The 18740-nt window shown below is 39.9% G+C and overlaps 1 protein-coding gene across 5 annotated transcripts in view; it reads right to left on the bottom strand.

Moving 5' to 3' along the window:
- The window catches only part of GBF1 (golgi brefeldin A resistant guanine nucleotide exchange factor 1), a 128637-nt gene that overhangs the window by 28065 nt on the left and 81832 nt on the right, over positions 1-18740 (bottom strand). For 3 of the 5 annotated variants that reach the window (XM_078391146.1, XM_020791157.3, XM_020791159.3), the window contains 9 exons: positions 14102-14233; positions 13157-13245; positions 9852-10054; positions 7222-7345; positions 6754-6879; positions 6363-6445; positions 5947-6183; positions 4975-5068; positions 980-1156 (listed from right to left, as the gene is read on the bottom strand). In XM_078391146.1, coding sequence (XP_078247272.1) covers positions 980-1156; positions 4975-5068; positions 5947-6183; positions 6363-6445; positions 6754-6879; positions 7222-7345; positions 9852-10054; positions 13157-13245; positions 14102-14233 — 1265 coding nt within the window. The remainder of the gene's footprint in view (positions 1-979; positions 1157-4974; positions 5069-5946; positions 6184-6362; positions 6446-6753; positions 6880-7221; positions 7346-9851; positions 10055-13156; positions 13246-14101; positions 14234-18740) is intronic. The other 2 variants (XM_078391145.1, XM_020791158.3) reach the window with 1 other exon arrangement.

The raw sequence follows: 18740 nt of genomic DNA, 5'->3' as shown, positions 1-18740 counted from the left end.
TAGGTGCCAAGCTGTCTCTGTGTTGCTGAATGTCAAACTCATTGCATAATTTAGCTCCAGAAGCTGACAGACAGTCCGTACAGTTTCTCAAATCGATGTGTGTGCTTCTTGATTGCACTTTATTCATTTTATTTAATTACTTCTCCAATAATTTTAAAAACTTTTATCTATATGGATAAATAGTCTGTGTTGTCTCTATTGCGCCTCTAGCATTTGCTGCCTGGCAACTAAATTCCTTTTCCCCCCAGAATTTACAACTGTTATATAATCCAGCTGGGCAATACTTTTTTATTCAGAACCATCAAAAAGTCATAACAGTGTTCAAGTTGTTGAATTCTCCAGAGCTCTTCATCTGGCACAAACACACAAACAAACCCAGCACTGTGGTCTCTGTGTTTCACATTGGGCTTTGGGACAGTTGAATGCATTCCAATGGGGGGGAAATTCACCAAAAATTAACGAAGACTCAGAACAAAGCCAAATTAAGTTTGCAACTGTTTCACAAGGTGCACTAACGATTCCAAGCATTTAAAACAGGTTTCAAACATTTTAAGGTACTTTTAAATGAGCGAAAACAGACATCATTAAGTGAAAATCGCCCATAGAGAACATCATTAAACGATGCGGAAAATTCCTCAAAAAAACCCATCGCTAAGCAAATACATCGTTAAACGAAGCAATCGCTTAGCGAGGCACCACTGTATGTGCCCTCATCTTGTTATATATCTCCAAATACCAGATACTATATTTTGTATATTTTAAGCTAATATTCAAGTCAGTAGTGTGAAATTTCCAAACTAGAAAGTCAGTTCTATTTTAAAATGGAGCTGACTTTTGGAATTTTGGAATTCTGAACAACAAATGTACGCCTTTCATCATGCATCATCTACCCAGCAACTACTATAATCTAAGTGTCTGGGATGGCAAATGTTGTGCACTGTCACCCAAGCAGCCTGGTACTTTCTTCCAATTTCTTTACCTCCACCATAGTTTTTGGCAACAGTTCTGCTCTGAAAAGCTGTAGCATCGCCTCCATGATGTTTTTCCAGCCCTCCCGTAAAATATCACCATGGCGGTGAGCCAAGTGGAACACTGTCTTTGCTGCAATGTGAGCTTTAGGGTTGCTTCCAAAAACTGTAGGCAGGTTCTCAATGGACTGTAGGAGAAAAGGAAGACAGAAGTGAGTTTTTGCTATGATGATCCATGCTTTGACAACTTCACACTGCACTGCTATGTGTTATATTTGGGTCTCCTGCCTTGGGTGGGGGGGTTGGACTAGAAGGCCTCCAACATCCCTCCAACTCTACGATGATTCTATGATATTTGAGATTGATTTTAAAACCATTTAGAAGCTTTGGCTCGGACAGAACATGCCCATAAAGCCCTCACCACTCATCTCCAAACCCCGAATGGCTTGTTGTCAGGGCTTCTTTAAAATGTTCGTCTGCTTCACAGACTGTTTGTCACTGTGAGGGAGATGCCCCAGCGGTTGCCAGCAGGCCATCTGCCAGAACTGCATCCCCAGCAGACTACATAGGGACCCAACTGCAAGACAGCCTGAGAGCATAGAAGGCAAGACCAGGGCCCCAGGTAACAGTAAGGAAGTGGAGGGGCCACACCTGGGGTGTGGAACAGAAGCCATGACAGGTTTGTGGGGCCCAAACTTAAAGAAGGAGATATGGAGGGAGGACTTATCACCCTCAACAGAATCAGAGGGGGAGAACAGGGCAGAAGTCTCAGAGGAGCCCCTTCCTGTCTTCTGTGCCCTTGGCGAGGATCAGCTATTGCTGCTACAGGACCCCTGGACAGGAGAGTGGGTCTGCTTCCCTGAGGGTAAAGGACCCTGGGGAAAACTGCCAGTGGTCACCCAACATGGACTCCTGCAACAATGGTACGGCCACCCAGCCAAGTCCCAGTCCACCAACTGCACCTTGACCCAAATGTGCCACTAGTGGAGGAAACACCACAATGAGCACCTATGGGAGATTGTTCAGAGGCTGGACAAACTACAGGAATTAGTGGCCCTTCCTAAAGGGTCTTAGCTGTCTGGGGTCAGTGTTGCAAACTAAACCTCAGTCCCAGAATGGAAACACTGAGGGTTCAGTCAATGAAACTTAGACCCAGGCAAGAGCTAGGAGCAGTGGGCAGGGGAGGGGGGGAGCTAATGGCGTTAATGAAGCCCTTCTACGGACTGTTGGGATGGGAAGAACTGGACACCCCACTGATCCTTGTACCCATTCCCTACTCAAACAAAGATCAGTTCTAGCAGTAAGAAGACTCTCGAGTTCATGGAGCCTATGGTTAGGGAGGCCTTCCCACCCAGCCCTACCTTGAGTGGGGATGGCAGCAATTACAGTCACTAAATACAACTCTAAGTGATCTGATTCCATTGCTTTTCAAAGAAGAGTCTTTACTTGTACCAGGTTCTTAACTGCTTACAATTCTCTTGGGCAATAGTTTATAAACGAATGAATTTATTTATTATGGTTGGGGTGACCAGCTCATAAAACATATTATATGGCTAAAATATAGAAAATGTGATTTAAAAAGTGTACAACAGATAACTAATTTTATCCTAGAGCTATAATTGCAATTAATAATGAGCTTAAAGACCACCAGTAGTGAATAATTAGTTGGACTGTGTTACTTGGCCTGAGGTGTACATGTTTGTATTTTTAGTGGGGGACTTCTAGTGGGTGGGGAGTGTTTGGGGAATGTTATGTGTGTGCATGTGTCTGGTCTCTGGGTTTCTGTGAATTTCGTTGTATGGTATACTGTGTATATACTTACAATGACAATAAATTATATTATTATTATTATTATTATTATTATTATTATTATTATTATTATTATTATTATTATTATTATTATTATTATTATTATTATTATTATTATTATTATTATTATTATTATTATTATTATTATTATTATTAATTGTGTACTAGTTGGGAAGAATCAGTTACAGCATTTTATAGCTATCTTTTGAACTGTTGGATTGTCTAGGGCAGCAGTCCCCAACCTTTTTGGGACCACGGACTGGCTGAGGAAGGCAGGGAACCCCCCAGTGCTCATGCACACGTGCAAAGGAGCGCTCTCTCTTGCTCTCTCGTGCAGGCACGTGCTCTCTCAGGCACAGGCGCGAAGCGGTGGGGAAGTCTATGGGTGCGTACCAGTGTGTGCGTGATCACTCCCCCACCCCTTTGCACATGCACTGGAGCACCCGCACACACATGTAATGTAAACAAATGAAGACTTTGATTAATTTCAGGAATCACCATTGTCAATAATAAATTTGAATATCTGAGCCTTATTACATCATTTCAAAATTAAAACATAAAACTGCTGGATAACTCATTTGGGTATCTGGCGGCAGAGCCAGAGCTTGGGAGTTCAACTCCCCACCATGCCTCCTTGACAAGGGCTGGACTTGATGAGCCAAAGGGTCCCTTCCAACTCTATGATTCTAAGATGATGATGATGATATATGGTTCATTCTGTCATCTGATGGCAGAAAGTGAGGAGGAATTAAAGAACCTCTTAATGAGGGTGAAAGAGGAGAGTGCAAAAACAGTCTGAAGCTCAACATCAAAAAAACTAAGATCATGGCCACTGCTCCCATCACCTCCTGGCAAATAGATTTGGAAGATATGGAGGCAGTGACAGACTTCACTTTCTTGGGCTCCATGATCACTGCAGATGGGGACAGCAGCCCCGAAATTAAAAGACACCTGCTTCTTGAGAGGAAAGCAATGACAAACCTCAGCAGCATCTTAAAAAGCAGAGACATCACATTGCCAACAAAAGTCCGTATAGTCAAAGCTATGGTTTTTCCAGTAGTGATGTATGGAAGTGAGAGCTGGACCATAAAGAAAGCTGACCACTGAAGAATTGATGCTTTTGAATTGTGGTGCTGGAGGAGACTCTTGAGAGTCCCATGGACTGCAAAGAAAACAAACCTATCCATTCTAAAGGAAATCAACCCTGAGTGCTCACTGGAAGGACAGATCCTGAAGCTGAGGCTCCAAGACTGTGGCTATCTCATGAGAAGAGAAGACTCCCTGGAAAAGACCCTGATGTTGGGAAAGTGTGAGGGCAAGAGGAGAAGGGGACGACAGAGAACAAGATGGCTGGACAGTGAAAGACAGGAGGGTGTGGCGTGCTCTGGTCCATGGGGTCACAAAGAGTCAAACACGACTAAACAACTAAACAACAACATGGTTCATTCACATGATGACTGGTCACCCAATGTTAGCACATATGTGAAACAACTGTGATAGTGTCAGGATTCGAGATCCTTAATCTAGGACCTGAGAGACTTTTGGCAGAGACCTGAAAATGTTCATCATCAACAAACTCTGGCCACACAAGATCAGGCAAATTATCAAGGAAACCTCCAATAATCCTCAGTGGGTCATAATGTACTGCCTGATGATTACAGTAACTTCAACATCAGGCTTGCTTATTAGTCTGACCAAAGAGAGGGATCTACTAGCAGATGATATGATTTCATTTAACAGACCTCCATTTGCCTCCAGTTTACATTCTCCCTCCCCAATATGGCATGTACTGGATCTAACAAGTAGATAAGACATTACAGATTCATGTTTCACATCATTTAAAAATATAAAACCTTTCACTGTATTCAACTTATATTTTTTATTGCCAGTCAAAGGCTAAGTAGTTTAGTGATGTAGCTAATGTTCTACTAACTTAATGTACTCTACTAGCTTAATGTAAATTCAGATGTAACATTCCCAGCTTCCTGAACAAGGTTAAAGGGACTAGAGGTGGACTGTAGGATAGGACTGTAACTCCCCCTTTACCCCCCCTCTACTATTCCACTACTCCAATCCTCTCCCCTTGCCTTTTCAGCATTAACCATGACACAATGTTATACAAGTGCCAAGGTTAGCATTTAACTTGGTTAATATAGATCAGAGGTTGAACTCAACATAACTCCATTTCAAGACTCACCTCACTGCTGAGGGCTGTGAACTTGCAGAGAGAAATTATGAGGTTATCAAAAACATCACTGAGGCCATAATGGGCAGAAATCATGGCACATTTTCTGGAAAAAAGCCAGAGAGATACTAGATGAACTGCACAGTAAATTTTCTGTACCTTCTTTCCCCCATAAGAGTTGGTCATTCAAATCTATCTTCCAACCTATAGGTGATAAAATGTGTACTGTGTGCATGTTTAATCAGAACGGTGAAATTTCACCAGTTGTTGACTTAGATTAGATCTTGGAGAAAGCCTCTCTCTGTCCTGGTATGGTTTAAAAAAAAAAAAAAAAAAACACCTACTGTGTTTCCCCCAGAATAAGAGAGTCTTATAATAATTTTTGCTCCAAAAATGCATTAGGGCTTATTTTCAGGGGATGTTTTATTTTTTTTATGTATAAAAATCTATATTTATCCAAATACAGTCATGTCATCTTCTGACTGCTGCACAATGATGGAGGGCGGGGTTCACTTAACTGGGGCTTATTTTTGGGATAGGGCTTATATTATCAGCATCCTGAAAAATAAAAAAAATCAAAAATCAAATCAGTAGTGAATAATTAGTTGGACTGTGTTACTTGGCCTGTGGTGTAGATGTTTGTATTTTTAGTGGGGGACTTCTAGTGGGTGGGGAGTGTTTGGGGAATGTTATGTGTGTGCATGTGTCTGGTCTCTGGGTGTCTGTGAATTTCGTTGTATGGTATACTGTGTATATATGTATATACTTACAATGACAATAAATTATATTATTATTATTATTATTTTCAGGTTAGGTCTTATTTTTGGGGAAACAGGGTATCCATTGATATGTTTTCATTAGGCTCAAAGACTGCATAAAAAGTATCAGAAAATCTCATTTGCTAAAAAGTATCAGAAAATCTTCCCTAGACAACAAGCTTAGGCGACATATATAAATCTGCTGGCTAATTTGAATGGGTGTTACCTGAAACCAGAGATAGCCTTCTGGATTATTGTTTCATCCAGGCTCTTGTCAAAAACATAGGACAAGGCAGCAACAGTGGGGCCCCAGATCATGGCAAAAAGGTCATGGTCATAGCTTCCAGGTGGGACATGCAGAAAGATTCCTTCATCAGTGGCCCCGCGATGCAATAGCACACTCCATACATAGTTTTCCTTTACTAGGCCTGTCTGCTCATCTGGCATCACAATCTCTTCATTTCTACGAGAGACAACAGCAGAAACATTAAGTGTTATCTTTGTAATATTCTGCAACACCATATTATGGTAGACTCTAAAAACAACTTAATGAATTGTGAGTGATCAGTTTGCAACAAATCTCAGAATAGCTTGGGAGAAGGGTTAAAGACTGTTAGAAGGCTCTCTGATAATTTTACTTACTTGATGGCATGGTACATATCCTCCAACATGTCCTGTTCAAAGTCTTTGCCTCCATTTACACCTTTCAAGTTTTTTCGGAATTCCTGTAACAATGAGCAAAAGTTGAGTATTGCATCGTCAAAAGTATTTAAACTCAATTCTGCATGGTCTCCTCAAAAGATCAATAACAATTATTATCACATGCTGCTGGCCATTTTATTTTGAAATGCAATGACAATGTACCCTAATGGAAATGCGTTGAAGGGCTATTTTACCTCTAAATTTTATGATACTACAAGTCAAACAGAAATTACAGAAAGAAGACTGAGATGTAACAATGGAAACGCATACTTCAGGGAGGCTATTGTACAGACATAAAGGTAGGGGGCTATATAAAGAAGTCAGATCTCACCTCTAAAGTCATGGGTACATTTTGTTTGCGAACATTATGATTATGCTGGTCAGTATTCAGCATGATAACTGCATAGGCCAGAGCAAAACAAGCATCGCTGTTAGCAAATGGAGATCCATTTGATTTCTGAAAAGTAAAAAGACAATGCAAAACCCATTATAATCCATCCAAATATAGTACCTAATTCACGTTCATGCTACTCTTAACAATATGCCTTTCACTATCTTATTTTCAATTTTGTCATCTTCTGTCGAACTGCAATATAGTGGAACTTTCCCATACACACTACTTTTGCTCATAACACTATGATTTGGAACTAATATGCCCTTAAACCAGACATTTATTTCCACATCGACTAACTGCTTCTGAAATGAGGTAAACCTAGAGTTATGTATTGGTTGATACCAGCCCAGTCAGAGGTGAACAGCCAAAAATTAAGGAGAGCTACATGACAATTGCGAAACATACACGCCAATGTTCTGTAAAGACTTCCAACAGCCTGTGGATCACAGGGGCCTCTCCTGGCAGCCGGAATGCTTCAAGATAGAGTCGCAGGGCTTCATCTAATCGTAAGCCATGGAAACTGAATGTCCTAAAACAAAAGAGGCAAAATCATGACAACTGCTTAAAATAGCTAAAGGTATACATTCTATAACATTTGTATTTGTTCACCTCCAGAAAGATTATGGAAAAAAAAATGGGTTTGTCAAGGCTTTGGTGTTCTGCTTCCTTCTTTGAGAGTACTGTCCATTATGAATAATGTCATTAAGTCAAGAACATAGGAAGTTGCCTTTTACTATGTCAGGCCACTGTTCCATCTAGCCCAGTACTGCCACACTATTGTGGCTGTGGATCTTCAGGATTTCTGGTTGGATTCTTTTCTTGCCCGACATGGAGATGCTATGGACTGAACATGGGACCTCCAGCATGCAAAGCACTGGGCTAAAATCCTTTAACTGAACTACACCCATCATTATGCACTGTAGAATGCTTGATTCATGCTGTTATGCTCAGCCAATCTGTGCAGCTCTTGTCAAAACCTTTGGTCTAAGTCAGTATATAGCATAGGTTTTTTTATTTTATTTTAACCAGGTTGCCTTACAAATAGGCTTGTCTGTGGTTGCTCATTTGCATAATTCCATGCAATATAGAATGCAAAAGCATTTTAAAGGTCAGACTTTAATAAAAGTATTTCTAGAAGACTAGAGAAAGTAGATTTGACAGTTTGGTTAGTATAATGGAGCACTGAAGCCAGAATTTTTCAACAAATCGAATTTTTCAAGCATCAAATGTATCATGGGCATGCAACAATACCTAAACAACTAGGAAACTGTTTGTCTTTGATTACATTTTCTCATGTCAAGGTTTGAAACCTTGTCAGTTCAAGGTATTTTAAATGATTAAGAAAAGTGCAGGAAAGAAGTATTTTTAACATACATAAAAATGAAAGTAAAGCAAAAGTCTTTCTTGAAACAATCATTTATATTAAGATATAGTTGTTTTGAAAATAATTTGCTGTTGCTTAGCCAAGTCTGGGAACACAGACAGCATGGCAGGAGGATCTCATTCACTGTGTGCCCATTTTCGCAAGAAAGTATAATCAATAATGTAAAATGAAAAGAACAGTGAAATGGATGTTCAGTTTAAGGTGCTGTTGTGCTTCTGTGGATAGGGCATATATTTTTAAAAACGATGTTATACAACAATGCCATCTATTGTTGCTATTATGAATTGCAGTCATTAGCAGGTATAGCCACCCCCTGGTTTAGCCATTCGCTGACCTAGCCACATACTGTATTTGTGATCCACAGGAGCAGCCACAGAAAAACTAAACGTAATAGAACAGAAAAACATATATCTGTGCCAAGATTTGACTGACCCTGCCAGGTATGTGAAGTTTTCTATGGAAACAGGTATCCTAGCTTTCTACAGACCATGTATGAGTAATATTTTGGTTAAAAATAAAACACATAGGGTACAAATACTATTGAGAATAGCCTTCCAACAATCTAGGCAAGAGGCAGCTCACTGAAGCATCCAGGCTTCATTGCATCAAAGAACAATATTTATGGATGAATTTCCTCTTTAGATTCTTTGATTGGCTCAGCTGAATAAGCTCTTTTTAGAAATGTTGTTCTGTATGTCTAAAGTATGCTTAGAGACAAAGTAATGCTTTTTAATGTATTCTCGAAGGCTTTCACGGCCAGGATCCGATGGTTGTTGTGGGTTTTCTGGGCTGTCTATAAAGGCAGATAATATATCTCTAGAATACACCATTCTTAAGAATAAAATTGTGTGAAGTAAAAAGCATTAGTTGGTTGTTGTGGGTTTTCCGGGGCTCTTTGGCTGTGTTCTTAAGGTTTTTCTTCCTAAAGTTTTGCCAGTCTCTATGGCCAGCATCTTCAGATGCTTACTGTTTTCTTCGTAACTGAAAGATGTTTGTGTTTTACAACAACACTGAAGTAATTTTATGTTACGGACTACAGAAGCAATGTAGAGAAATAAGGCTTGTAGAAAGTAGGCAAGCTGAAGTTGCTTGGAATTACTGCAACAAAGAAAAAACACTATTCACTGTCATTTCAAGCCAAGATAGGATTCCTGCCTGAAAAGCAATATTAAGTGATCATTCTGTGAACAATTTGAAAAAAATTAATTACTGTAAAATAGAATAGAGTTATCAGAAATAAACAATGCCAGACCAATGCCATGAACATTGTCTCTCTTGATTTCAGAAAAACATTTGCCAGCATCATCATTGACATCCTTGTTGGTAAGACAGCACAATGTGCACCAAATTATTCTTCTATTAGTTCCATAGCTGGCTGCTGAACCATACCAAATGTCTCATTTGGAGTTGGCGAGCTCTTTTTTGCTGGAAGTATCTAAGTAGAGTCAACACACTTAAATGTCTGATAGCCATAACTTGTACTGTAAATTCTGCACTGAATGGAGCTGGATTAGAGAACCTTCAACATTCCATCCAATCCCATGATTCTATAAGCAGAAACAGTCAAATCTATTTTCCTGTGCCAGAACTCTTCAAATTGTGTCACTGTTTATAACAAAACCCAGTATAAGACCTTACATGTTCTACTCACCTGACAAAACTTTCAAGCAAGTCTACATTCTTCCGGTCACTTACAAATTCCCCAATCATTTTCTTGTCCAGTCTAGGATTTTCCCGCAGCCATTTTGCAACTTCATTATTATCCATGGGAGTAGACAGCAGATTCTTCTCTTGAAGAAACTGTATCCCTTTCTTTGGCTTTTGATTGAACAGCTCTGAGCCACTTATCAAGAGCTTTAAAAAAAAAGGCAAATAAATATAAGTAACTAAGACATCCTGCCTCTCTGAGATTATCCTAACAGTAGATTAGTGCAATAATCTACCTATCATGAACACAGAAAAAAGACTCAAGGATAGAGATTTGTTTGTTTGTTTGTTTGTTTGTTTATTTATTTATACCCCGCCTATCTGGCCCATGGGCACAAAAAGAACTATAAAGCAAAATAAATAAATAAAAGACGCAAGTTGGGCTGTTTCATGGTTCATTTCAGGTCACTTCGAGGAAATGTACCTGCCCAGAATGAAATGAAACGCCAAGCTACTATTGCCATTGGAAACTCGTATGCTTCGTTTTGGAGTGTGTCATCCCTGGCACCACTCAATCCATTCCCAAAAGAAAGCTGGGGTGGATCTACAGAAAACTTCGTGTAGGATTAATTGTCAGGTCAGGCAGCCAACCACGCAGCTCCAAGTCCACCCTCTGGGAGTAGCTGGCTACAGGAGGCACACTCGTGGCAGCTCAAGCTATTTTAATTTCTGCAGCAGCATGAAGAGTTCATGCAATTGAGTTGTAGTTGATCATAATCTAAACACAAGTCAGCAGTTTGATGCAGCTGCAAAAATTGAGGATATTACACTAACAGAACAAATCTTCCCAATTCACAAAAAGCACATTTCTGTGACAGTCAGAATTCATCTGGGCACTGTACTCTATGAGAAGAATGGCAATAAACCGAAGAAGGCTCAGAGGAGGGCAACAAAGTCAGCCAACAGTATGAAAAACACCTAAAAGAAGAGTGAGAAAGAACTTGGTTTGCTTAGCATAGAAAAAAGAAAACTGAGAAGATATGATAGTATTCTTTAAATACATCACAAAGAACATGGCAAGGCATTATTTTCTAATAACTAAGTGGGAAGTGTTGATCTCATGCATTTCAAATTGAAGGAGGGCACGTTTTAGTTGAACATCAGGAGAAGCATTTTAGATATGAAGAGTTTACAAAGGAGTGACCTGACTTTCTCTCAATGGAGGTTTTGAAACAGAAACTGGGCATTTTGGCTTTATTTTTGTAAAATAAATCATTACACAATGTAATATGTCATCTGTTGTTGTTCATCTGAGATTGTATTTGTCTAATTTTCAGACCTGCTAAGGACCAGCTGATTTTTATTATGTCCTGATATGTAAAACCATCGAATTCAAAGAGCAAATTTTTTTTCACATGACTGTATATAAGTAGATATAGTACATGTGAACTATTTTAAAAAAAATATGCAGGGAGCAAGCTATTGGATGACATATACCATGAAGCCTAGAAAGCAGAGGAGAAAAATAACACATTCATCTGTATGTTCTTCCAGAAGATGTAGCACATTGTTAAATAAGTACAGGGTTTATATTTTAACCATTCTTCATACTTGTCAGACTTGGGCTTCTAGAGCTCCAGAATAATAAATATAAGTGGATAATGTCATAAGGAGTTACCCAAGAGAGGGTTAACTAAAAGGTTCTGTGTGACTAGCGATCCAATATAAACACTTATTGAACTTTGCTAAAGCTTCAGAATAAATGTCAGTTCTCAGTTGCTGCCCATCACTAGCAGGAAGCAACACTTTGGTGATTGTGACACCTGTTCCTATGGACATGTACAGCAGAGCATCCTCCTTTGTTTCACCTATAAAAACTTAGAGAAGTACTTCAGCCATGACAACATGAATTTTCCATTACTAGCTATAAGCGTTCAAAAGCTAAAGCACAAGACATCATGCAGCTGCATATATAATCTCTTCAAGTAGAATAAAAATGTTTTGTGGAAGTCAAGCATTCTCCTAAGTGTCACTCATATGTATGTCTGTTCACTGGAATTTTTAAGAGCACATCATATAACTGAGACCTCCAGAAAAGGAAAAAAATATGTTCAATGTTCTAATTATTGGTGTAGGAATAAAGTCCAAATTATACTATATATAGTATATATATAATTCCTGCACCAATTTCACTTTCTTCCACTTGTTCAAATTCAGCAGAAAGGTAACTGAAATTGAACTACAAAAATGGGTATAATGGGATGGGATAATGTGGAGACAGAAGAAGGTAACTAGACCTAACCAAGCAGTTAAGCTTGCCCAAATCCCCAAAGGAACAGCTCATTAAGGAGGTTCCAAGATTAGTGTAGAGCATTAAACAAAAAACCCCAACATACTCTAGAGCTAATCAGGTTTGAACTAGAGACACAAAGAGAGAGATCTGTGAAAAGATGACCATTCGCACGGAGCTAAGAGAAAGGTGTTCATTTAGAATAAACTGGTAGAGGTTTGTTTGTTTTTTAAAGCTGTTCCTGCTGGAATAATCTGAAACACTGAAATTTTCCTGAAGGAGCAAATCACAAAGAATTAACTGCCTTATTAAATCATGGGGTCAAATATGCAGTGGAGTAGGACAAATCCAAGAAGCACTGTGAGTGGACATATTACTAAAGCTCTTACATTTCTTGAATTACTTTCTGGAGGAAAAGGTTTTGGCTAAATCTTGAGAATCTGTGCATAAGGATAGCTCTTGTACATATTAACTTGCGGGTCACCTGGCAATATATGAATGTAGCATGAAATTCTGGCAGGCGTTTTCAAGTTCTTAAGCTAATGAATTTAGACTCTGGCAGCCATTTTTGTTCTATGGAGAAAACAGGGGGGAGAGGGTAGGGCTAAGCTCTGTGAGAGTTACAAGGGATTATGGGTCCCTTGCAACTCTCACAGACTTAGCCCAGCCTACCCATTTATATGTCTTCTCCACAATGGCTGCTAGAGTCCAATTTCATTAGCTTTAAGAACTTAAAAATATATGTCAGGACTTTGGGGGAATTCCTGCAGACTTCTGGGGACTGTAGTCCACAAATTCTCCAAATCCCATGCCTACTCTCTACCTCCTCAGATATACCTGGCTCTTTATCTTACTGTGCTTCCACACACTGAATAAAGTCACTCCTTGCTTTGGCATAGAGAATTTCAGTCTACCTGATCTTTTCACAAACTTTGTTTTTTTTTTAGTGTAAACCTGAGAGCCACTACTGTATGTAGAGTGCCTACTTACTAAGATGTGTTAGAACCAACACACCATACCTTTTTTTTATTCTTAATCATTATCAATTCTTGTGTTGTGGGTAGAAGGCAGGAAAAGCGAGTTGGCTTCTTTGGGATGTTCTTTTCTGCTAAAAACAAAAGCAAAATGTTTTCACAGTGAATCCTTTGGTACAACTTTTGCATTCTCAATTCTGAACACAAATATAAATAAATAAAAGGCTACTTCACCCACAGCAGGAGATAGAGGAACACAGTAAAGGACCTCTTGTATCACATGATGTGCAAGGTTAGCATGCACAGAACGTATATAGAGGTTAATGTGCCAACTAACTTTTTTCACTTTGTTTACAGCAGAGCCATAACTTGGAGAAGGTAAGGCATATAGCTTTCTTACCCATTATGGGATCAAAGGCAGTATCAAATGTATTTTATTACATACTATTGTAACATGTGAAGTGATTTAGAGACATTTAGGTAAAGGTAAAGGTTCCCCTTGACATTTAGTCCAGTCGTGTCTGACTCTAGGGCATGCTGCTCATCCCCGTTTCCAAGCTGTACAGCCAGCGTTTGTCCAAAGACAGTTTCCATGGTCATGTGGCCAGCGTGACTAGACACGCTGTAGTGGTACCTATTTATCTACTCACATTTGCATGCTTTCGAACTGCTAGGTTGGCAGGAGCTGGGACAAGCGACCGGAGCTCACTCCATCGCGTGGATTCAATCTTACAACAGCTGGTCTTCTGACCTTGCAGCACAGAGGCTTCTGCAGTTTAACCCGCAGCGCCACCACGTCTCTTAGAAACATTTACAAGTCTTATTCAAAACCATCAACAAATGACTGTACTCAAACAATGTACAAATCATCACATATTTCACTGATCCAGAGACTACTATACTACACCTATAGAGGCAAAAACAAAAGAACCACTACCACACATTTGAGGTGTCTACTGAACATAAATAATAATCAAAAGTCAGATCTACCTGCATCATTCCCCACTTCCATACTATCTTGCTGCTTCAGGTGGTTGGCCACTAAGCAGACAGTAGTGGGTGGACATGTCTCTGTCAATCCAGTAGTGGAAGACTTGCTTTCTGTCAGCAGCCCCTCAGCAACTACAGGGAAAACAGAAGAAACTGAGCCATCAAAGAAAAGCAGGTTTGTGGTCACCATGTTATCCTCTAGACCAGTAGTTCCCAACCTTGAGTAGCCCAGATGTTCTTGGATTGCAACTACCAGAGACCCTAACCAGCATAGCTAGTGGTGAAGGCTTCTGGGAATTGCAGTCCAAGAACATATGGGATACCCAAGGTTGGAAGCCACTCTAGACAGCTAATACTCCAAAGTAAGGAATAACTGTTTTCACAGCAAGAAATTTTTATTCAAAAAAGTGAGAATAACTATACACCATATCAAAATCATGAGAAAGTATAAAACTCAAAATCACAGACTGAAACCTTATTGTAAAAAATCTCACCAAAGGCAACCAACCAAATTAAGAAGGTATAATAACATGTGATGTTCACCCAGTGTCCTCTGCTTGTTTCCCCTAAACCAAGGGTTCACTCTAGTGACGTTCTCTCTTTCCTTCACTGCCACCAGTGGATTTCTCCTATCCACACCGTAAAAGACTTTAATCAGACACTTGCTGCCACCAGAACTTGTTTATTACAAGATATTAGGTTGAATCTGAATCGCAGATGTTCTTATAGAATCAAAATCACTGAAACCTCTTATATTTTGTTACACACTCAATCACCGACAAAATCCGGAGCTGGAGTCCCGAAGGCAGTTCGTGTCGTTCTGCCAACTCCTGCGACATTGCTGGGACCAGTTGTATTGGCTCTTGCCTTTCCATTGGACCATTTCAGCAACGTGGAGAGGGGGGATCTGGTGTTTGGGTAACAGCCTATCCTCCATATTACCTTACCCAGGCTTCATGCTCTGAAGAGAACACTCCTTGATTTAAAGCATGTTACCATAGTCTCTCGAGACTGAAGGATGCCTATGATGAATCACCATTTGCTTCATTTATTCACTTTAACCAGCTTATCGTTATTAATATCAGTTCTTTTTATTTCTCTATCTATCTCTCTTTATGCTTCAACCTCTCTCCTTTATACCTTGCACTCCCCTTCTCTAACTCACTAACTGACTGAATGATCCCGCCCCTCCCCTACTCTCATAGGCTCATTCAAATGAGCTCCAGCTATGAGTGACAGGAGTGACCTGGGCATTCGTCACATACCTACCCCCTAGGAAAAGTTTGTTTCATGGGGGAAACCTTATAGTTTACCCTCATGAACAACGCAGTAAGCAGTGAGCACTTTATTTCAAACATTTTCACAACACTATTACAAGTTATTCTTTTACACAATATTTTTTCTTATACAGTATCTATGCATATGTGCTATTATCGATTACTACTTAGAGCAAATTAAACGTATTAATTTAAACATTTAACCCAGTCATTACAATTATAAATATTTGCATTAATTACAATTACACTAAAACAAATCACATTACTGTTACATTTATCACTACTTACCATTAATTTAACATGACATTACACTTTTAATTAGATCTTAATCTTATGCATAAACAGAACAGTTTATATACCACTACATTTTAAATTTTCCTTCTCCCCCCATCCATCAGTCCTCTGGTCTCCGAGATAATGCGTCAGCCACCACATTATGGGTTCCCTTCACGTTCCGAATCCCAAAATAAAAGTCCTGCAAAAGCAGGGCCCATCTCAGCAGTTTGTTGTTATTGGCCCAGATAGTTCTCAGCCACAGAAGTAGGGAATGATAAGTGCAAAGTACAAAATGTCAGTCCCATATGTATGGCTTCAGTTTCTGCAATGCCCAAACGATGGCTAGGCACTCCTGCTCAGTCGTGGACAAATGCCTCTCACCCGCCTGCAGTTTCTTGCTGAGGTAGGTTACAAGATGATGGTTTCCGTCGTCATCTGCCTGGCTCAGCATGGCTCCCAACCCAATGTTGGACGCATCTGTGAAGACTGCGAACTCTCTCTGGAAGTCTGGAGCTTTCAAGATAGGACCGGTAGTCAACGCCATCTTCAACTTGCTAACGGCCTCCTCGCGGTCGACTGTCCATTGGATCTTCTCAGCCTTTCTTTTGGGTGTTAAATCAGATAAAGGGGCAGCTATCTCGCTAAAATTGGGTACAAAGCGACGATAATAGTCGGCCAACCCTAGGAAAGATCTTTTTTTTCCTTGGATGTCGGCCTGGGCCAATTGTTGATAGCCTCTATTTTAGATTCAAGGGGTTTGATTATACCTCCCCCTACTACATGGCCTAAGTATTTTAATTCAGAACTACACAGTTGGCTTTTACTAGCTTTGACTGTCACCCCAGCTTCATGTAGTCTTTGTAATACTGTCTCTAGGTGAATTCTGTGCTCTCCCCAAGTCTCTGTTTTATGCCCTACATCCTTGGCTACACAAGGCTTACTAGAAAAGACATGCTTTTATTTCTGCAGCAAGGCTTTTGCTTCATCTTGTCACTCTGAGGCTAGAGTAGGGCTAATTTTAACATCTTCAGGGTTATACTGGGGTTCACCCCTTCCTTCTCAGTATCATAATTCAGGTTTTTCCTTGGGCGTTTCTTTGATGGCATACCAAACATAATTTTCTTTTCTATAATATGGTTTAATCATGTTTTCCTGCACAACCCTTCTGCTTTCTCCCTCCTCCTGAATTACATAATTCACGTCACTCATTTTAGAGACCACTCTAAATGGACCTGCCCAAGCTAATTGGAGTTTGTTTCCTTTAATAGGTTTCAACATTAGCACTTAGTCTCCAGGATTAAATGCTCTTTCCCTGGCCCTCTTGTCATACCAGTGTTTTTGCCTTCCTTGATGGTTCTTATCAGTGCATCTAAATATTGGACCACTGACTCAGGATCCTCCCCTCTATGTTCCTCCCAGTTTTGCCGGGCTTTCCTTCCAAATAATAGTTCAAAAGGACTAAATCCTGTATTTTCCTGGGGTACAGATCTAAGAGCATACAATAATGGTTGCAATTTATGGTCCCAATCATTTGGATTTTCAGCGGTATATGTTCGAATCATTCACATCAGGTTCCCATTAAATTTCTCAAACAATCCATTAGTCTGGGGATGATAAGGGGATGATGTGATGTGAATGATGCCACAGACTTGCCACAACCTTTTCATTAATTTGGATGTAAATGAGGTCCCCAAATCGGTATCTATCTGTGAAGCGAAGCCCATGCGTCACATATAATTTAATTGTGCATCTGCCACTGTCTCTGTTTCAATATTCTGCAAAAAAACAGCTTCCAGGTATCTTGTGGCATAATCAATTATGGACAAAATGAATCTATTTCCCCGCCTAGTAACTTTAGGTAGGGGTCCCACTATGTCTAGACCTATTCGCTGAAATGAGGTTGAGATGACTGGTAATGGGCACAGCTTAGCCTTGGTCTTGTCATTCCCAGTACCCTGCCTTTGACATGTGTCACAGCTTTGAAAATATAACTTGACCTGCTTCCCCATCCCAGGCCAGTAAAAGTTTTGAGCAATCCTTTGCTTGGTATATGAGATTCCTAAATGAGCCGCAAATGCATCTTTATGTCCCTTTTCTAAAATCCCTTCTCTGTATTTGAAGGTTACTACCAGTTGTCTGAGAATGCTCTCCCATCCCCTCATAGGATTCACTAGAACCTCTCTCTACAGTAGGTCTTCCTTCACACAGTATCTTTCAGGGTTTTCAGGGGTCAGGGGCTCTTCCTTAGAAGAGCATTGTCTAAAGCATTCACTTAAGGTAGGGTCTTCTTTTTGTTCTTTTATGAAAGACAAGATTACTAGGATTCCTCAGCTGTTTCATTCCCTTCTATTATTTCAGAATTCCAAATGTTTTCTTCTGTGTCTTCAATTGACCTTCCCTGTGAGCAAGTTGTTACAAAAACACTCTGTACATGCTCCAATAAATCTAGGCCTATTAAACATGGGGCAGGAATTTGCTCAAATATGGCCACTGTCCAATCTCCTGTCCACATTTTAAATTTTTGCCAATGGTAATTTCATTATTTCAGCCCCTTTAATAGAAATTGTTTCATGTTCCAGCATATTTTTATTAGGGGTTATCTCTGGATGACACACTGTAACTTGTGAGCGGAAATCTTTTAGAGCAAGATATTTGTTATTATTAACATATATATCATCACCTGAACTGCGTAGAAGACCTTGGCCACATTTTATCAAATAGCATTGGACCCTAGCCATAGGAGGCTCCTCTTGGCTCTCTGGCTTCTGTCACTGGGGTTGTTATGGCAACCAATTCAATGGCTCCCTTAGCTCCATTCTGTTCTACACAGTATACTTTCTTTGGCAGACTGGAATTTCCCCCTCCTTTTTGCTGACCAACATCCCTATTCTTGGTGGTCTGGCACTGAGCCAAAGAATGTATTTCTACCTACACCCATAACATGTTTTATTGGTTCTGGGTTCTAAATACAGGGACTTGTCACCCTTTCCTTCAAAGTTATTATGTTTCTGGTGGCTCAGCTCTGAAGGCTTGCGTTTAAAATGGCTTCCAGTAACTTGATTATTTCTGAGGTAATCTCTAGGTCC

The sequence above is a fragment of the Pogona vitticeps genome, chromosome 3 (genome assembly GCF_051106095.1).
Source record: "Pogona vitticeps strain Pit_001003342236 chromosome 3, PviZW2.1, whole genome shotgun sequence".
NCBI lineage: Eukaryota > Metazoa > Chordata > Lepidosauria > Squamata > Agamidae > Pogona > Pogona vitticeps.
Note: the sequence above shows the minus strand (reverse complement) of the source record. Positions and strands in the feature narration are given on the sequence as shown.